Genomic DNA, 21802 nt, shown 5'->3' on the forward strand with positions numbered 1-21802 from the left:
ACCCATAGGCTACATAACTGGGCCTTAATGTAGTTCATACAAAAGACACTGCCTTTTCAGGCTTCGCTGGTGGCTCAGTGGTAAAGAATCCACCTGCCAATGTAAGAGACATAGGTTCCATCCCTGATCCAGAAGCAACTAAGCCCCCATGCCACCACTTTTGAGCCTGTGCCCTAGAGCCTGGTTCCACAACAAGAGAGGCCACTGCAATGAGCAGTCCACGCGCCGCAACTAGAGTGGCCCCTGCTCACTGCAACTGGGGAAAAGCCTGCACAACACTGAAGACCCAGCACAGCCCAGAATCATGCAATGAAATTACTACTTTCAAAAGGTGCTGCCTTTTCGAGTATGCATTTTGGATTTACATGGGTCTGGCCTGGTTTTTGCTATGGATCATTCTGAGGTAGAAATTACTAGGCAGTCAGTGTAGAACTCTGAGATCTAGTCTTGTTTTTAGTAAACATCCCGCTTCATTGTCCTGAATTCCTGGAAGGTGTCTTTAGTCTCATAAATTATCAGCACTCAGACCCGGGGAAGGGCAGTAATTGAATTCTGTTCCATATGCTTGAGGGAAAAAAAACACTGGTGGTCATTAATCCTAAACCCCTACATCTGGTCAATGATAAAGTGGCCAGGGGGCATGAAAAATGGTACTGACTTAATCCAAGGATCAAGAGAAGCCATAAAGATGTGAAATATCTTGACCACTAAATTGATTAGTTAGAAATAATGTGATTTAAGGAAGGATATAAAAACTACTGTAAGTCCCACCTTGGGGGGGCACTTTACCCCTTCTCAGTGTCTATGCTGAGAGCTATGTACTTTCCTTCTTTTTATAAATCCTATTGGCTTGATACCATGAGTATTTGTGTTTTCATGGATTCCATTCTTTGGCTCCACAGACAAGAACTTGGATTCCTGTCTCAATTAGACAATTTGAGCTTTTTAAAAGGAATTTCAAAGGCTTATTAAAGGAAAGTGTGATCCAAGTGCATTTCATCAGCAAAATGTAACTAGCAACATAGGGCAGGTGGTTTCTTTACCACTACTGCCACCTGGGAAGCCCTTATCAAAACGCACACATTTTTAAAAGCCTTAGCTATTGATTTTGCCTTTATTCACAGTTTCACAGGAAAAATTGAGACCTGGATTAAAAAAAAATTAATCTTATTTGTAAAAAGTCTCATGCCAAATGATACACATTCATTTGGAAAACACAAAAAATCATAAAAAAGAAATTCCAAAATTCATCCTAATCCTGATGAAAGAAAGTGAAAGTGTTAGTCACTCAGACATGTCCAACTTTTTGCAAACCCATGGACTGTAGCCCTCCAAGTTCCTCTGTCCATGGACCTCTCCAGGCAAGAATACTGGAGTGGGTTTCCATGCCCTTCTCCAAGGGATCTTCCCAACCCAGGGATCACACCCAGGTCTCCCGCATTGCAAGCAGATTCTTTACCATTTGAGCTACCCAGTTCAGTTCAGTCACTAAGTTGTGTCTGACTCTTTGCAATGCCATGGACTGCAGCATGCCAGGCTTCCCTGTCCATCATCAATTCCCAGAGCTTGCTCAAACTCACGTCCATTGAGTCGGTGATGCCATCCAACCATCTCATCCTCTGTCATCCCCTTCTACTCATGCCTTCAATCTTTCCCAGCATCAGGGTCTTTTCCAATGAGCCAGTTCTTCACATCAGATGGCCAAAGTATTGGAGCTTCAGCATCAGTCCTACCAATGAATATCCAGGACTGACTTCCTCTAGGATTCACTGGTTTGATCTCTTTGCAGTCAAAGGGACTCTCAAGTGTCTTCTCCAACATCACAGTTCAAAAGCATCAATTCTTCGATGCTCAGCTTGCTTTATAGTCCCATTCTCACATCCATACATCCATACTGCTGGAAAAACCAAAGCTTTGACTAGTTGGACCTTTGCTGGCAAAGCAATGTCTCTGCTTCTTAATATGCTGTCTAAGTTGCTCATAGCTTTTCTTCCAAGGAGCAAGTGTCTTTTCATTTCCTGGCTGCAGCCACCATGTGCAGTGATTTTGGAGCCCCCCAAAATAAAGTCTGTCACTCTTTCTATTGTTTCCCCATCTATTTGCCTTGAAGTGATGGGACCAGATGCCATGATTTTTGTTTTTTGAATGTTGATTTTTAAGCCAACTTTTTTACTCTCCTCTTCCACTTTCATCAAGAGACTCTTTAGTCCCTCTTCACTTTCTGCCATAAGGGTGGTGTCATCTGCATATCTGACGTTACTGATATTTCTCCCAGAGATCTTGATTCCAGCTTGTGCTTCATCCAGCCCAGCATCTCACATGATGTACTCTGCATGTAAGTTAAATAAACAGGGTGACCATATACAGCCTTGAGGTACTCCTTTCCCAATTTGGAAACAGTCCATTTTTTCATGTCAGATTCTAACTGTCACTTCTTGACCTGCATGCAAGTTTCTCAGGAGGCAGGTAAGGTGGTCTGGTATTCCCATCTCTTCAAGAATTTTCCACTGTTTGTTGTGATCCACATAGTCAAAGGCTTTGGCATAGTCAATAAAGCAGAAGTAGATGTATTTCTGGAACTCTCTTGCTTTTTCGATGATCCAACGGATGTTGGCAATTTGATCTCTGGTTGCTCTGCCTTTTCTAAATACAGCTTGTACAGCTGGAAGCTCTCAGTTCATGTACTGTTGAAGCCTAGCTTAGAGAATCTTGAGCATTACTCTGCTAGCCTGTGAAATAAGTGCAATCGTACAGTAGTTTGAACATTCTTTGGCATTGCCTTTTTTGGAATTGGAATGAAAACTGACATTTTCCAGTCCTGTGTCCACTGTTGAGTTTTCCAAATTTGCTGGCATATTGAGTGCAGCACTTAACAGCATCATCATTTAGGATTTGAAATAGCTCAGCTGGAATTCCATCACCTCCACCTGCATCACTATGAACAAAGCCCGTGGAAATGATGGAATTCCACTTGAGCTTCCTAGGAAGTCCCTTAATCCTGCTACACATGTTAAATATTTCAGTTTATTTTCTCTTAGCCTTTTTTCTACACAAAATATGCACAAATGAAATCTTGTCCTATAAAATTTGATAATACCATATAGGCGATTTTGTATGCTCCTCTTCCACTTAACATTTTAAAGGTTGCTGCTGTGGCCTGTGTTATGCTGGGATCCGTGACATCCCCTCCAGAGGAGATGAGGCTTGACTACTTGGAGCTTTTTGTGTAGCAAAGTTTTATCAAAGTGTAACACAGATAGGGAAAGCATCTGATATAGACATCAGAAGGGGACAGTAGGAGTGCCCACTTGCTAGCTTTTAGCAAGGCATTTTAGGTCTGTTAGCAAGCTGCTAATCAGGGAGTTTCACCAGGCCTCTTTCCCAAGATATGCATTTTTGAGACAGGATAGCATGAGGTGTGTCATCCTGCCCCCCACACCCCACCCGCCATAAAACAATTGACTTCAATACTGCGTTGTTGAGCCACATTACCAGCCCAAGATTTGAGAAAAGAAAAAAGGTTAGGCAGAACTGGCTTCATCCATAGAGAAGGGAGAAAAAAAACAAAAGTTTGCCACTTGGAGTTTATTTCCTCCTCCCACTTGGGGACCTCTGGCCTTCCTACCTGTTACCCTCTCGGTTTTAAGGTAACCCTTTTTTGCTATCTTTAAGAATTATTTGAAATTAAATTACTACTTAAATGGATTGACAAATTGAATACAATAACGATAGAATTGGGAGAAAATACAGATGATTAAGTTAAGCGTGCAACGGCATTTCTCGACATATAATCCAAGGCAGAAATCAGGCAGAAAAATTACTTTTATTACTTTAACAGTAAGCTTTTCCATGATATAATTTTAAATGGCAAATAAAATACAGGAAAAGTAACATACAGTAAACACCACGAGTTATTCTTATAACTAATGAATTTGGTTCAAATCATCAAGGAAAGGGCAACACATAAAAATGAACAAAAAAGGAAAAGGTAAATCATTTCACTATTGAGTAATAGACGTGAGAAAAAATGATGTTTCATCAGTAATCAAGGAAATTCAAAGGAGAATAAGAAAATATTTTCAAATCACAAGTTGGTAAATAATCTTCATAATGATAACAACCTACATTTATTGATCACTTATAATCTAAGTGCCTTACATGTCTTACTGAATTTCCCTACCTGCATAAGTTGCATGCAGATACCAGGGTTAGGCCCATTTTGTAGTTAAGGGTAAGGAATCACATACTCAAAGTCATCTCACTATTAAGGTATAGAGCTAGAATTTGAACAGTCGGATTTCTTAGTCCATGCCATTATTAGTGATTTATATCTAGAGGTGAAGGTACAGAAAAGTGGGCACTTTCATATGGTGCTGGTGAGAATGACAACTGGTACTCTTCTGAAAGTTAGTTTGAAGGTATGTATCAAAAATTTTTAAATAATTCTACAGTCTTTAACCCAAATTTCTTTCTTTTTTTAAAATATAAAATGGAGTTTTATTTATTTTTTAATATAAATATATTCATTTTAATTGGAGGTTAATTACTTTACAATATTGTATTTGTTTTGCCATACATCTTTCTATGCCTGTGACAACATCCCAGATGAAAAGTCACACAAATGTCTTGTGTCTGAGCTGTGAAAACATCCAAGTGTGCAAATATGTAACTCTATTCAATAACAAGATATTTCTTTCAGCATTGTTGAAATGTCAAGAAACCCACAAAATTGAATTCAACTTTAATACTTGTGAATAAGGTAGAAAATAAATACGTTAGGGTTCAATAAGACTTCGGAAAACTATGCAGTCATTATAAATAATGGAATAGTTCTGCCCAGAATGAAATGGAAAATTCTCTAAGAAATATTGGATGGGGGAATTTTAGGTATATGTGAAGAATAATTGACTGCAAGTGGCTAAAATATTAAGGAAATTTACGATTTCATTTAGCCAGAAGAGCAGTAGATAGAGCAGGCTTCAGGACTGACTGATTCAACAACTGAAGTATGTCATCAAGACTCGAGGTCCTTCCACCTCTGGTCAGCTTTCCCCACACTAAATGTTACTCTTCTTCCTGAGGCTGATGGTTACCCCTGATGCAACAAGATGGTTGCTTATGGTGACTGAGGGCACGTTCTTCTCCGTTTCTGTCCCTCAGGAGAAAAGAGATAAACTTCTCCTCTAACCATCGAATATAAGGCCTTTTCAATCTGACTGGGCCATTTTAAAATTGTTGGCCACCCTCAACCAGTAACAGTACTCAGGGACGTTCTAGATCCTGATAGGTTCAGAATAATAAGGACTCGCTCCCAGAAGCTATCAGTGAGGTAAAGTGGGGTAGACATTCCGACGTCTGGAGTTGTGTTAGTGAGGAAGTGGGAAATGGATGTTAGCTAAGCATAAACTACACTGGATGCCTCAAAAATAAGAACGCCGCAGAGCACTCTGACCTCCAGAGGCCCTGAGTGGTGAATGAAATAGCCAGAAGACACACTGAATAAACTTTGGAAGGAAAGGAGATAGATCATAAAAAACAGAACTTTCAAAAAAAAAATTCCAACATGCAGAGGAAGGTAAAAGAGACAGAGTGGGGGGAAAGGAGGGAAGGGGACAGAGAGAGAGAGAGAAATCATGAATGTGACTTGGCAAAAGCTCCCCCATTGACAGCAATCTGAGATGTCCCTGGAGTCCTATGATCAAGAACCCAAACCAAAACAAGGATAAGTTGCTCCAAGTGACCAGGTCCAGTAAGACCACTCACTATGGCTCAACAGACTTCAGGTGGGTCTGTTCCCACAGATGCCCAAGAAACCAGTCAGTCAGAAAGAGAACCCAGTGGGAATCATTCCAAGGAGATAAATGTTCCAGTTTCCACTTTGATCACATATACAACAGCTCCCTTCTTCGAATCTCGCCCTGCTCTGTGGGCCTGTGCCAGGTGTCTTGGGCACATCCCTTTCTTCTGAAGTAGGTAGAAAGTCAGCCTTGAATGTCATTTAACAACATTTCTAAGAAGCAAAAGTTTTAGTTCTCAGCTTTTAACCTTATTGGGGTTTGTAGGGATTTCCACTGGACATTGCTTGCTCGCTTGATGGGCTCATGACCTCTACCTGAGCCAGGCTACTCTTTTTACTTATTATTTCTTTCCAGAACTCCTTCTCTTAGGGGAAAAAAAGCGAAAAGTCTCAAACCTAGCTACATTTCAAGGCTCGACGGAGATCCTTCTTCCTCACGACAGCTTTCCTGGCTCTGTGAATATCTCCCTTCTTATACTCCTATTAAGCTGACAGAACCCCATAGATTTTCCATTTCTTTTTTACTAGAAGTTATGTGCAATAGCAGACCTTTCCAGGCCCATCTTGTTCTCCTTTCCCTGTGATATCTTGGATTGTGTTTTATAATTGTTTTGTATCTTTCACAGACTTTAGACCGCTGAATCAGTGAACTAGTCTGTTTCTCTTCTTGCCCCTTTCCAATCCAGTCTCTACATGGGAGTCCAAGGAATATTTTAATACTTTAAAGGGGAATTAGAACATGCTCCTTCTTTCAATTATATCCCTTCAAATTCCTCCATTGCATTTGAATACTTTGAAACAAAACAAATCATTACCATGGCCTTCAAGCTCTGCAAGACTTGGTTCCTGGTCACCTCTCCCACTCAGCCAGGCCACTCTCTCCCTCTTTTGATAAACTCCAGCTACAATGCCCTCCTTTGCTTCTAACTGGGCCAAGGACTTTTCTGCCCTAGAGCCTGTGCACGTGCCATGACTCCTTAAGGGCTAACCACTTTCCCTCCCAACCTTCTCACTGGCCCCGATTAACTCATTTCCTTATTTCCCCTTTAGGCCTCAACTTAAACATGCCTACTCTTAATCCCTGGTCTAGCTCCTTATGTTCTGCCTCCCAGACACTTGCTTTCTTTCTTTATCGTAACTTGGGATTACATGTTTGTTTCGTGTTTCTCTTCCACACTAGACTGTTCATCTCATGCTCTGAGAGATCATGTCTTTCTTATTTAACAGGGCATATCCTGTAACTAGCCCAGTGCCTGACACATGGTAAGTCCCACGAGAGAGTAGATTAAATCCTACCAAACTGCCATTTTTAAAGGTAAAAACCAGGCACATATAGGCAATCTGCTTACGCTCAATCTCCTGTTGTGATTGTTAGCATTTGCCTTATATACAGAGGTGCCTCTATGTTAAGAGCATAAATATTTACAATTGTCATGTCTTCTTTGGTGGCGGTGGCACAGTTGGTAAAGAATCCATCTGCCAATGCAGGGGGTGCAAGAGACATGCTGGTTCAGTCCCTGGGTCGGGAAGATCCCCTAGAGGAGGAAACAGCAACCCACTCTGGTACTCTTGCCTGGAGAATCCCATGGACAGAGGAGCCTGGCAGGCTACAGTCCACGGGCTCACAAAGAATCAGACACAACTGAACATGCACACACACACACACACCCCATTCTCGGAGGGATCCTTTGCTCATCATGTAGTGTCCTTCCTTGTTGCTTGTAACAGTCTTTATTTTAAAGACCATTTAGTCTGATATGAGTATTGCTACTCCAGCTTTCTTTAGATTTTTATTTGCATAGAGTTACTTTTTAAATCTCATTTTCAATCCATATGTGCCCTAGATCTGAAGTGGGTCTCTTGTAGACAGCATATATTTGGATCTTGTTTTTGTATCCATTCAGCCAGTCTATGTCTTTTATTGGGGGCATTTAATCCATTTTCATTGTAGGTAATTATCTATACATATGGGCTTTCCTGGTAGCTCAGCTGGTGGAGAATCCACCTGCGATGCAGGAGACCCCGGTGCAACTCCTGGGTCGGGAAGATCCCCTGGAGAAGAGATAGGCTACCCACTCCAGTATTTATGGGCTTCCCTGGTGGCTCAGATGGTAAAGAATCCACCTGCAATGTGGGAGACCTGAGTTTGATCCCTGGGTTGGGAAGATCCCCTGGAGGAGGGCATGGCTACCCACTCCAGTATTCCTGCCTGGAGCATTATCACGGCAGAGGAGCCTGGCGGGCTACAGTCCATAGGGTGGCAAACAGACACGACTGAGCAACTAAGCACACATATTGCCATTTTCTTAATTGTTCTGTGTTTGTTTTTGTAGTTCTTTTTTCTTCCCTTCTTTTGTTATCTTTTCTTGTGTTTCTTGCCTAGAGAAGTTCTTTAGTAGTTGTAAAGCTGGTTTGGTGGTGGTGAATTCTCGTAGCTTTTGCTTGTCTGTAAAGTTTTTGATTTCTCCACTCCAGTATTCTTGCCTGGAGAATTCCATGGACCGAGGAGTCTGGTAGGCTATACAGTTCATGGAATCGCAAAGAGTGGGACACGACTGAGTGACACACACACACACACACACACACACACACACATGAAATCTGTATGAGAGCCTTGCTGGGTAGAGTATTCTTGGTTGTAAGTCGTCCCCTTTCATCCCTTTAAATATATCCTGCTACTCTATTCTGACCTGCAGAGTTTCTGCTGAAAAGTCAGCTGATAACCTTATGGGTATTCCAGTGTGTGTTATTTATTGCCTTTCTCTAGTTGTTTTTAGTATTTTTTCTTTGTATTTAATTTTTTTAGTTGTTTTAATATGTGTCTCAGCATGATCCTCTTTGGGTTTATCCTGTATGGGACTCTGCACTTTCTGGACTTGGGTGGCTATTTCCTTTCCCTTGTTATAGAAGTTTTCCTCTATGATCTCTTCAAATATTTTCTCAGACTCTCTCTTTTTCTTCTTTTTCTCAGGCCCCTATAATTTTAAAGTTGGCATTGTCCTAGAGGCTCCTGGGACTGTCCTCACTTTATTTCAGTCTTCTTTTTTTTTAAGTCTGCTCCATGGCAGAGATTTCCCCCATTCTGTCTTCCAGCCTCAGCTATTCTGCTATTGACTCCTTCTAGTGTAGTTTTCATTTCAGTTATTGTCTTGTTCATCTCTGTTTGTTTGTTCTTTAGTTCTTTTAGATCTTTGTTAACATTTTCTTATATCTTCTTGATCCATGACTCCACTCTTTTTCTGAGATCCCAGATCTTCTTTACTATCATTACTCTGAATTCTTTTCAGAAAATTGTTTATCTTCTCTTCATTTAGTTGTCCTTGTAGGTTTTCATCTTTCTCCTTTGCAATATATTTCTTTGTTGTCCCATTTTGTTGGACTTACTGTGTTTGTGGCCTCCTTTCTGTAGGCTACAGGAATGTATTTCCTCTTGTTTATGGTCTGCTCCCTGTGGCGGGTTAGGTTGGTCCAGAGGCTTTTGCCATTATCCCGTTGCTATGTAGTTTGATTGGTGTTGCCGTGATCAGAGCCTGCCCTATATATTGAGCGGGGGCTCCCCTTTGCTCTGTGGTTGTTGTTGCCTTGTCAGGGGCAGGGTCTGCTCCCTAGTTGTTGGAGTAAAACCCCCAAGATCTGTTTCTTAGCTGTGATTCTGATTTGTGGTGTGAGGTAGGTGGGATTGGAGCATTCCTACTGGGAGAGAAGTCACTGAGTACACCTCTTCTGAAGATGTTCACTTGTGAATGTGGTTGGTTTTGTCCCCTTCTGCCCATTGTGTGGGCTCACAAAGTACACTGTTGCTGGTACTGCTCTCAGTCCCACCTTAACTGTGGATATGCCAGCAATTGGCCTTGATGACTCTCAGGCATTGTTTTCACCTGGCCACCAGTGTAGCTCCACCAAGGTTAGATCCCAGGACTGTAGTATTCATGCACCTGGACCTTCGGTGGGAGCTATAGAAGCAGCTTGTACTCTGCTCTGGCCCAACTGCCATGTGTACATGCCCACAGAGGCCACAGCTGCTAAAGCCACCCCTATCCCCCATCCCAGATGAAGGAGTAATTTTCCTCCTTTCAGATATTTTGTAGGCTCCGAATTAAGGAAGCTATAAGTAGAGATATAACTTGACATTTTGCACCACCACAAGGAGAGATTTCAGCTCTTCTTCCTTAGTCACCCAACCCCTAGGGCTCAGTTCTGCTTTCATCCCTCCTATGGGAGAATTTCCTAGTGGGGGTAGCTATTTGCACCTTCCTGGGACAGTGGGGCAGGTCCTGACCCTCACTGGTGGATTTCCTAGTACCGAGAGCTAACCATGGCCTTCTAGGCCAGCAGGGGCAGATACTGAGGCCCACTGGCAGAATTGCTAGTGGGGAAAGCTGTCTGCACCTTTTTGGGTCTGCAGGGGCAAGGCCTGGTGCCTTTCTACAAGTCTGGAAGAGGCAGCTAGTGCCCACCTCTGGAAGCCAAGATGGTGGCAGCAACTCGCGCCTTCCCACTGAGCTCCTCTAGGCATTGGCCTGTTGCCTGGGTGCACTCGCAGGGATAGAATTTCTTGAGGTTGTCCCACCTTTCTCCATGTGTATCTGCCAGTAATGGCGCCTTGCCTCTCTGGTGGGACAGGCTTCTTCCTAGTGATAGTTGAAAGCTTAAGGTGTTCTGCCATATTCATTGTCTCCAAAGGAGAAGATTTAACTCTGGGACCAAAGACAGTCTCAGACACTCAGAGCTTTGTGTAGTAGAAATTTTACTAAAGTGATGTGAAGTTGCTCAGTCGTGTCCGACTCTTTGCAACCCCATGGACTGTAGCCCACCAGGCTCCTCTGTCCATGGAATTCTCCAGGCAAGAATATTGGAGTGGCTTGCCATGCCCTCCTCCAGAGCATCTTCCAACCCAGGGATTTAACTCAAGTCTCCCTCATTGCAGGTGGATTCTTTACCATCTGAGCCACAGGGGGCGGGGGGGGGGTGCCTACGAAATGTAAAATGTTAAATAATTGGTATTTCAGAAGAAAAAGAAAGGGAGAAGGGGCAGAAAGTTTAATTTTTTTAATGGATTAGAACTTCCCAAACCTGAGGAGAAACTTAGACATCCAAGTTCATGAAGCTAATAAATCACCTTCATCTTAATGCAAAAAAAATTTCTCCAAGACACATTAAATGAAACTGTCAAAAAAATCAAACATATAGAATCTTAAAAGCAACCAGAGAAAAAAAGATTGTAGCCTATAAAGGAATCCCCATTAAGCTATCCAAATGTTTCTCTGCAGAAAGTCTATAGGTCAGAAAAAGATGGAATGATACATTTACATTGTTAACACAAAATTCAGCCAAGAATACTCTATCCAGCAAAGTGATCCCTCAGGTATAAAGGAAAAATGAAGACTTTCCCAGGCAAATGAAAGTTAAGGGAGTTCATCGCTGCTAGGCCTGCCTTGCAAGAAATGCTGAAAGAAGTTCTTAACACTGAAATGAAAAAGATGCTAGTCAGTGACATAAAAACATATGAAAGCATACAACGCATTGGTAAAGGCAAATATACAGTTATATTTGGAAAAATCTAATTCTGTAGCAGATTGGGATATTAACCACTTAATATAAAGGCTAAAGGAAAAGATTATTAAAATTAAAACTACTGAACTACACACTTTAAAATGTTCAAGTGATTAAGGTAGAAAACTATATTTTGTGCTTTTTAAACCGCAAATAAAAATTTAGAAAAGATAGTGAGGATGAATGTTAAATTTGGAGTAAACTTGGCAGAACAGTATTGTGTTGAGCTGATGAACAGAGCTCATCAGTCAGTGAGGAGCAGGCCCTTAGTGAAAACTCTGTGAGAGCTTGCAAAGTAAATCAAAGGGTGAATAGAATGCTAATACATGGAGAGGGGCTGTGCTTTCTGTCTGGACACCTCAGTGTACCTGTAACTGGGTTTCTCTCTTTACACACCAGGTGGCCAGATCAGAATGTCAGCCATGAGAGCCTCAGACAAGGATGTTCAGCCAGAGGAAAGAAGGGATGGAACTTTGGATCTTGGTATAATGGCTTCAGCCATTATAAAAAATTCCAGAAAGCTCTGTCTGGTGAATTTTGGCAACACATAGACCTTCCCTGCCACCTGCCTGCTCTGCCTGTTCAAGCTGCTGTCAGGCTCTGTCATGAGATAGCACCAGCATAACTCCAGTATTCAAGTTCTCTACAAAGAATTTTATTTAAAAAAAAAAACAACAAAGTTGTCCCTTAAAAGCCAGCATATTGAACTAAGTATAAACTAATTTTAATTCTGTCTGAAAGATGAAATCTGATAGGTGTTAAAGAAGCTGGTAAAACATGCGCCAGAGCCTGTATACAATGAATCACCAGGTAGCAGTGGTGTCTCGGCAGTCGGCAGCACAGGGAAACACAGGGTTCTGAGAGGGATGGGGCGGAGACTGAAGTCTGGGCAGCTGCATCCAGTGTCCCAGTCATGGATGACAGACAGAGTGTGCGAGAAGAAACGGGCAGCTGAGACAGAGGAGGGTGATTGAGGTAAACACTCAGCTCCTTGGGAGGGACCCTCTACAGTGGGAACAAATCAGCCTACACTGATGGGGGAGGAGACACAGCAATGAATGTGATGCTGCGATATACATAGAATTTTCCAAACAGAACTGGGTTCGCACTAAACAAGCCATTCCAAGACATCTGTTATTGCTTGCAAAATGTACTTCTTTTCCTTAAAAATGAAGATGGATGGAACCAGGTGGCCGGATAAGAACGTCAGCCATGAGAGCCTCAGACAAGGGTGTTCAGCAAGGGGAAGGAAGGGATGGAACTTGGGATCCCGGGATAATGGCTTCAGGCAGAGTTTTCTGGAATTTTTCACCACCTGGCAGCAATCCCTCCTTATCTGTCATTTTCTGGATTACTGAATCCCGAGATTGGAACCCAGTGGGAGTCTAAGCTGCAGAAAAATTTACACTAGTGAGAAGGGGGTGATTGGGCTAGAGGAGACCTAGAAAGAGAAAGATAAACACACAGATGTGCTGTCAATTACATTTTGATTAAACTTCATCTCGCCACAAAATTGAACACAATGATTTTCCAAGGCAATGAGTATATGCGTGCATGTATGTGCAGTATGATCTTCAACATTACTTCTGAGACTGCTGGAAGCTCATCCCAGACTGGATGGAGAAATCTTGCCCCATTTCCTGTTGCTCCAAGGAGAAGGTGGGCATGGGGTTGAGAGGTTTAGGCTTTGCGATGAGGAGCACAGGCTGTCTTCTCCGGGCTGAAGTCACTCACAAACAGCTTATCATTCACAATACACAAACTGGAGGAAATATGGACTCTTAGACAATTGACAGATGTACCGACCCATACCCCCAACAATGATCTGCTCCCACTGGCACTCAGCAACCAGATTCCTTCCATCCCCCTCCTGTGTCTGTCCCCAGGCTCCTTGACTGGTTCCTCTGCCCCTTGTACAGAGTCCATCTCCAGAGAGACTGTCTAGCAGCTTCACTCGGTGGATAGCCTGATCCTCAACCCAAGGACCACTTCACATCGACCCTGAACAGCAGCCCAGTACACTACAGTACAGGAGTGTACAGTCTGATCCCCATTTTCAGAAGACGATACCAAGTCACAGAGAAGCCCTGTGACTTAACCAAGGTCACACAGAGAATGAGTGTTGGGTCAGGGAGAGAACCCATGTGCTCAAGGAGAAAACCCATGTGCCAGTGAGAAAGTTCATGCTCTTCCTAACCACTAGGCTAGACTGCTCCTTGGAGCTCCCTGCTGGCTTTCCACAATAGTGAGTCAGCCTAAGGTCTGCACCACCACATGCCCAGGGCCCTGAGACCAGGCTGGTTGGGCCATCCCGCCCACAACACAGCTCTTACCTGGAAGAGGTGGCAGGGGTAGTGATGAAGGTCCGGCTGAAGGCACGCACACAGCCAGAATACCTTCCTTCTACTTCAATAACAAACAATAAACAAGAGTACCCTTTAGAACCCCATGTGTTTACAGGTTCCCACAGGGGACCCCAGTCAGGGTCTGACTTGACACTCATGCGGAGGGGCCAGTTGTTCACTTGGGGAGCCTGGGTGTCGGGAATAGGGAGGGCAACTGTAGGCCAACTGGAGGGCGGTCTGCTCCCAGTAACATGTTCCCATGACAACCACTTCACAAGTTCATGGGATACATTTTTCTTAACTGCCCAAGATGTGGGTATATGGGGAAACTGCGAGGTTAAGTATTGGCCCAAGTTCTCAGTGTAAGGATCTGTATGGGAGCCACAAAACTCTGCAGCCTGTGTCCCTAATGCCCAGAGTGAACAGGGCAGGGTTGTCTGTGGGAAAACTGCGGGCTAGAGATCACAGAGGGGAAACGAAGGGGAGGGGAGGGAAAGAAGGGGAAGGGAAAGGGAGGGAGGGGAGTCCACAGGACGGGACAGAATGGAGGGCACAGAATGGAGGGCAAGGGAGGGGAGGGAAGCTGGAAGGAGTGGGGGAGGGAGCCCAGCCAGGAGAGGGAGCAGTGGGCGATCTGGGAGGGGTCTATGAACACTCACTTTCCTTGAACACCCCGTTCACAGAGAAGCAGAGCATTGTTTCCTGAAAGAGAAGAGCGCAGGAACTCAGTCACCCCTCAACTTGACTCCTCCCCATCTGCAGCTTGCCACCCCTGCTCCCAACAAGGCAGGAAGCAGGCGCCCACCGTCTGGAACCACATGTCCACCATGAAGGACCTGAGGTCATGCTGAGTTTTGGGCAAGCCACAGAGGGCATGCACAATGTCACATTTTCTGTATTTCAGCAGCTGGAACCGTAGATCTGTGGGGGAGGGGAAGCAAGCAGAGGTCAGGGACCTATGAATCTTCCACTCACCGCCCTTTCCTGCCCAGTCTTCCCACCACACACTCACCGGGGTCCTTGAGCTTCTTCATATTCCTGCTGTTCTTGAAGTATGCACATATGCTGCTTCTAGGAGACACAGAGGAACAGTGGGTGGTGGTCCGGCCAGCATAGGTGTCAGCAGGAGCTGGTCTGCATCTGCTGGGGAACCAGATGGCCCTGGGGAGGAGTCTGGGCTGTGATACTCACGGGCCTGGGTCCTTGAAGTGGAACGGAATGGTCAAGGAGAAGCAGGCTTCCTCATGATAAGCACACAGGAGTCCCTGGCGGTCCGCATAGTCATGGATCAGGTAATACCTGAGGGGGAACAGTGAGGATAGTCTAGCTCTGTTGTATGGAGCTCACAGGAGACTTGAAAACTCCCATGAGCAGACCTGAGCTTGGGTGGCCTCCCCTGTCCTAGCCCTCCCCTTGCTCAGATTCCCAGGGGTACTTACTGCTGCAGGAATTGCAGGATTAGAGTCTTCAGCTCATCAGATCCAAAGAAGCTTCCCTAGAATCAAAACAGTCTTCAGGACCAAGGCTGACACCCCCTTGCATACCACCTAGAACCCTGCTGGATCCTCTGTGCTCACCTTGCACATTGGTAAGCACTTGGGGGCTTCCACAGCACACTTAGAACCTGAGGGTTTCTCCTGGCCATCCTGGGGGAGGGAAGAGGAAGTCAGCAGTGCAGTCCAGGATGTGGCGCTGGATGATCAGGGAACAGGATGGGGAGGGGTCAGAGGTCAGGGAAGAAAGTGTCCCTGGAAATGCATCACCATGGGTCCCCGAAGCCTGTGGAGAACATGGCTGAAGATCCAGAGCCTTTTCAGGTTCCCACAGAAGATGGTCCACTCTTCCTCCCGCAGGACATGTAAGGCTCAGGCTCAGAAATGGAACTTGAACAGGTCCTAACATGTTTCCGAGTAGTTTGAGGGCACTGTCAATGCTAGTTAGAGGACTCTGTGATCAAGGGATACACTTACCAGGCGTAGTAACTTGGGGAACAACTCCAGGATGGTGCTGCCAAAATCAAGACAAAAGAGAAAAACCAGTGAAAATGTGGATGTGGCCCTCCTCGTGGGAGCAGGTCACTTACAGCAGTGACAGTCCTGTGTGTGCCCCCGCCCACAGTGTGGTATGCTAGGCTTCCAGGGCCCTGGTCACCACTCCATGGACTGACCCTGAGGAAGGCTGTCCCCTCCATCCCTTCCTCCCACTCCTCTTCCTGCTCTTTTCCCCTGGGTGGCTCCCAGCCAGACTGTATTGGCTCCCTTCTCCAGTGCCACAAGGACCAGCAATTCAAATTCAGTCTGCCAGGCCTGCCTCCCCTCCCTTCCTTCCTTCCTCACGGGCTCACTGGAGGCTATGGAGAGCAGAGGGAATGGGGGGAGAGCCCAGTGCTTTGCTACATCACAGAGTGTCCAGCACTCTGTCAAGTCAGGACAAAGCTCAGGGCTGACCGAGGAGGCTGTGGCAGGGAGGTGAGTGAGGTGGGACTCAGGAGGGAGGGAGGCGGATGGAGACAGACATGGAGTGGAGGGAGGAGGGAGGGATGAGAGAGACATAAGGGTGCAGAGACAAGGGAGAGAGAGACCTTATGCTGGCTGGCTTGTCAGGGGAGGTGGTGCACATGGCGGTTCTGTCGGCCCCCATCCCTTCTGGTTCCAGTTGTTGACCCTTGTCCATCTCCCCTGCAGACTTCACCTGGAATTATGGGGAAGCCATGGACTAGATGGCTCTGCGTCGACACCCATCCTTTCCCTACAAATCCACTTCCCCTCATCTGTCACCACCCCATAAGCCTTCCCACATCCCTTTTAAAGGAAGATCTGAGTGCTCCACCTCACCTCAATGTTGGAAAGATGCAAGTTCATGGGGTGGGAAGCATTCTCCATAATGGTGTACAGGCTATGCACCACGTAGGGTTTTTTGTTGCTCTGGTCCAAGGACAAAAGCTATGATGAAGAAAGAAGAGTGAGGACCCCAAAGGGGATATCTGAGACCAATATGCGTCTTCTATCTAATCTCTCCAGTCCTCACCATCAGCCTCAACACTGGGCCTAGGTCCTCACCTTGGACCTGATCCCTGGTTCCATGTCATTCCAATATCATAGATCATCACGTCTCCAGGAAACCAGGAGGGAAACACAGGCTGAGAGGGCCCTGGCTGGTGCACCTTCAGCACTATCCCATCCCCATGATATCATCTCCAAGTGTCCTTCCCAGACAGACCCTCTACCCTCATCTCCCTTACAGTTACTGCTACAGCCATACCAGGGCCAAAGAGGACTCTCTGGATGTCAAGAGATTGCTGGTGGACATCATATGGTTTGTTCACGGTCAGCTTGAGTTAAGGATGGGGTTCAGTGGCTCTGTGTCTGAGGATGAGCAGGGGGAACAGGTGGGGCTGGGTATCAGTGCACAGCTTGTGTTGAGTCTACATTACCTTCATCTGCTCCACCTTTTCAGACTTCAGTGCTTTCTGCACAGATTTGGGTGCATCACAGGGCTCAACAAAGATAGATATCTGTAGAGAACACAAGAGGTGCTGGGTAAGCTCCAGGAAATCTGTGCATGGGATCAAGCAAGACCATGCCCCTCTCCTGCCCTCTTGCCCCTATTCAGCCCTGTTCATGCCCTTGACACACACCTTTTCATTATCCTCATCGAAAATCTTGCCATTGACATTCTTCAATGCACAGGCAATGTTGGCATTCTCTACAAAGAACTGGGCCTGCATTTTCTCATAGTGAAACTGTAGGGAGAGTGACAAGAGAAGCAGAATATAAGACCAGAGCCATTTCCCTTCTGGGCCTGACATATACCCCGTTTCTTCTCATTGCCTCCATGTCCTCTCTTACTTCGACTGGAATGAAGGTGACACTGCATTGCTTCTGAATCAAATTCAGCAGCCACTTCTCATCATATTTTATACCAAAGGGAATCTAGGGGCCAAAGAAGAAATGGGAAACAAAATTGATGCAATAGAATCCAAGGTTAAGTTAAGACCCAACTGTGTCTTACTTTAGAACCTATTTTCAGGCTTTAAATAAATTCTTAAGACAGAACAATATCTGTTATTGCTAACTTTTGTACAAGGCATGGATTTGCTAAATATAGTTTCTTTCCATTCACATACTCTTCCTGAAAAAAAAATATTTTTCACATGTATTTCCTTTTATAAAGTTCCAAGAGATCCACATGAGATAGACCTGGCCTGCCACACTGACATGGACCCCAGATACTCAACCTCCGCCCACACTCAGCTTGAGCTAAACTGTGTGATCTGGTGTGAAGCGCTTCATCTCCCTGGCAGTAGGTTTCCTCCTTTGCTTTTAGACAACCTCTCCCATTCTCCTTCTTGCAGTCAGTCTGTTTCCTTCCTATTGCTTCTCTGAACTTGCCCTCAGATGATCTAGGAAGATAGTCCCTAGTAATAACAACACATTACCAACACCACTGTCCCAGAAAAGTTCCTAGCATCTCTATACAAATCCACCATGACTCTCTCTGTCATCTTCTACAGATTAGGTCCATTTAGCCAGGACACTCACAATGATCTTGAACCAGTTCCCCATGGTCTCATTCTGTCTGCCTCTCTCCATTCTTCTCTCTGGAAGCTTTTGCTTTGTCTCCATATTAATATGTATTTGGTCTTGTTTCTGAAAACTGCTTCTCTGATGACGGGATTGAACAGCGTAGGGAGCACTGTTGGGAAGTGGAGAGAAGAAAGTGGTCCATATAGACTTAGAAAGTCTTCTCCACATTTTCCCAAATGATATCAGAGCTACAATAAAGATTGCTTAAACATTAGCCAGATCCCATCATTCCTCACTCTTCCAGATTGGAGGGAAGAATAACATGTTTAACTACAAGGTTTTGTTGTTCACTGGTTGGTACATGTCAGTCATGCTGACTAGTCACTTACTATCTTGCTTCGATGTCCATGGGAACATCACGTGAATCTTGCTTCTGCTGGGAAGTGACATGTTCAGACGAATAGTTGTGTCGCCTTCGGTGAAAACTCCAGTTTCGTGCTCTTCTTCGTAAAGGGTTCAATTTATTACTGTGCTCTAAAATTGGCAACAACAGATCAACAGTCCCAATACCAGAAGAAGTATTGGGTAAATATCATGGCTAAGGAAAAAATATCACTGACTGTATAATCTAAACAGAAATACATCACTGTGCTAAAAACAAAGGCTGAGAGACTTCACTGTGGCTCCACTTTTCAGGAAATGAGAGGTATAGAACATTCACAGCCAAGAAAACAGGCACAGAAGAAAGGGTCTAGATCTAGAGTGTAGTCTGTGATGTTAGATCCTGCTCTACTTGGTTCAGGCTAGGTGACGTGGGACAAGTGACCTTTAATCCCCAAGTCTCACTTCTCTGCTCTGCTCTAGGGGGACAATAAAATATACCCTGAAATCTACCCTGGTGTGATGTTCAAGGGTTAAAGCTGGTCTGCCTCAAGGGAGGAAGAATTAGAGAAATGAAAGATAAGTCTGATGAAAATATCCAGAATGGAGCCTGGAAAGATATATCAGTTCAGTTCAGTTCAGTTCATTTGCTCAGTCATGTCTCTTTGTGACCCCATGGACTGCAGCACCCCAGGCCTCCCTGCCCATCACCAACTCCCAGAGTTTACTCAAACTCATGTCCATTGAGTCGGTGATGCAATCCAACCATCTCATCCTCTGTCGTCCCCTTCTCCTCCCACATATAATATGGAAAATACCAAAAGCGAGGTGTAGAGAATTAAAGGTGATGCAGTGAGTATACCAAACACATGGTTAATGTGAATTCCAGAGAGAAGGAGAGGGAAAAGTAGAGAAATGATATTTGAAGAGAACTTGGTTGAGAAGTTTCCAAAAGTAACAAGATATCAACTTAGGATAACAAGAAAAAATAAATTTTAAGGAAAAATATTCCTAAAAAATAAATGTATTCATTTCACCATAATGTAACAAAAAGTCAGAAATTTTGTGACCAGAAGACTCAAACTAAAAGTAATATTACAGGCTCTTCTTGGGGCAGAAGAAATATCATCCCAGGTGGAGTCCCATAGATACAGGAAAGACCAATGTCATTTGTGAATATGTAGGCAAATTTAAACAAGTAGGCAAATTTAAACTATATAAAATGATAATAGCAATATTTTCTGGGGGTTCACATATATGGAGAATGAAAATGAATGACAATCAATTTGGAGAGAGTATGTGGGATCAAAGTGTCTCAAGGTCCCATAATTGTCTGAGGAGTTTTAAAGAACTAATTAACTAATATTAGACTGTGAAAGGACTTCCCTAGTGGCTCAGATGGTAAAGAATCCACCTGCAATGAAGGAGACCTGGGTTTGATTCCTGGGTTGGAAGAATACCCTGCTGAAGGGAATGGCAGCCCCATCCAGTATTCTTGCCTGGAGAATTCCATGGACAGAACAGCCTGATGGGCTACAATCAGTGGTGTCCCAAAGTGTTGGACACAACTGAAGCGACTTACCATGCACCAACACCAGACTGTTAAAAGGCAAAAATGCACATTGTAATATGAAGGGTAAGCACTACAAGAATAGCAAAAGAATGTTTAGATATCTGCATCAATTAAGAATTCGATAGTTACAAAATATTAACCATTTCAAAGGGAAGGAAAAGGAACTTAGAAGCAGCAAAATAAATATGTAGCAATATGATACACATAAAGTAAATTATATCTATCTTTACATTAAAAGATTCAGGCTAAATATTCTAAATAGAATGACAGACATTTTCAGACTGGACAAGGAACATTTCATCAAACATTCTTGAAAAGAGAAACATGTGAAATTTAATCATCAGGAAATCTGAAAATAAAAAAATGACAAAATGTATATCTTGTCCACATTAATCTACAGAAAACTGGTATAACCATATTAGTAAAAGAAAATGTATAAAGAGAAACATTATAAGAGAAAGAGGGAGATTTCCTTATGATGATAGGTTCAATGCAATAAGAAGATATTAATACAAAATTCTAAATTTGTACGCATGTCTTAAAATAGAGCCAAAATATGCAAAATAAAACCTAACAGAAATAAGAGGGAATGGACAAATCCACAGTCACGGTGAGAAGCTAACATATCTCACTGAGTGACAAATAAAATGGCAAACAACAATTCAGCTAGAGGGAGAGGATTTTTAAATGTGACTTAAATAAACAAATTTATTTAATTGACATAGAACAATGCACATAGCAAATACTGATTGAACATTCCAGAATAGGTCATATGCTAGGCAAAAAAAGCAAGCCTCAAAAACTAAGGACTAATACAATTTACCCTGACTAGTTAATGCATTATTCAGTAGCAATGGTGGGGTTTCCGTCCTCCCCCAACCTCTAGTATAAATACAAAGAACATTAATTTACACAATCCCACCCTTTACCTAGGTTACCATCCCCACTCTCCAAACCCTAGACCTGAGAAGATCACATTACTCATGCATTTTCCTTAGCCAAGGAAAAAAAAATTCACCCAGCCAAGGCCATTTCCATAGAAGGGGAAGTTTCTCACCTGCAATCAGAATGGGTGTGTGAGAGCCCATTCCTCAGAAGAGTAGCAAACAGTCGGCCTGGGCTCTCTCTCACCTTCCTCTAAAAGAGGGTTGGCTGGTTAGGGGTCCTGTGGTTTGGGGTGGGGAAGGGAACCCAGAGACCCTCCTGTCCTGTGGAGATCTGAAAAGAAGTTCTCACGCAGAGTGACTCACCCATAGGGTAGCCTGAAGGCAGGGATTTGTCACTGCTGTCCTCACAGGCTTCTCTAGAAGAGAATGTGTGGGTCTGGAGCTGGAGGTTTGGAGAATATCAAGGAAGGCTGCCAAGCAAAGAGAGAGCAGGCCCCAAACTCTCTATCAATGCCAAGCAAGATGGAGTCCTTACAGGAAGTCCTCTCCCCAAGGGCATAGAGGAGGAGAGCCCTGGGGGCCAGAGGAGCTTTAACTTCTTATAATAACAGCCCTCTGGGTTTTCTACCAGCTTAACACCCAGGGAATGTTTCCAACTAAACCACTCCTACAGAGGTGTTAGGGGGCACTGGGGACCTGGGTACTTATAGCTACAAACACAGAGAACTCTCTATGCCAGA

At 44.1% G+C, this 21802-nt stretch overlaps 1 protein-coding gene across 1 annotated transcript; it reads right to left on the reverse strand.

Moving 5' to 3' along the window:
• Nucleotides 1–13030: 13030 nt before the first annotated feature.
• On the reverse strand, nucleotides 13031–21263 carry LOC120882508 (nuclear RNA export factor 3-like). Its single transcript, XM_040266512.1, has 18 exons — nucleotides 21233–21263; nucleotides 18611–18755; nucleotides 18237–18390; nucleotides 17544–17627; nucleotides 17333–17437; nucleotides 17129–17209; nucleotides 16937–17026; nucleotides 16530–16637; nucleotides 16277–16386; nucleotides 15666–15702; nucleotides 15273–15341; nucleotides 15135–15190; nucleotides 14887–14994; nucleotides 14708–14766; nucleotides 14501–14616; nucleotides 14355–14397; nucleotides 13684–13756; nucleotides 13031–13112 (listed from the first exon to the last, which is right to left on the reverse strand). Exons 1-18 carry the CDS (start codon nucleotides 21261–21263, stop codon nucleotides 13031–13033), a joined length of 1551 nt encoding a protein of 516 aa, XP_040122446.1.
• Between the last annotated feature and the right edge of the window lie 539 nt (nucleotides 21264–21802).

This window comes from Oryx dammah, unplaced genomic scaffold (genome assembly GCF_014754425.2).
Source record: "Oryx dammah isolate SB20612 unplaced genomic scaffold, SCBI_Odam_1.1 HiC_scaffold_23, whole genome shotgun sequence".
Lineage (NCBI taxonomy): Eukaryota > Metazoa > Chordata > Mammalia > Artiodactyla > Bovidae > Oryx > Oryx dammah.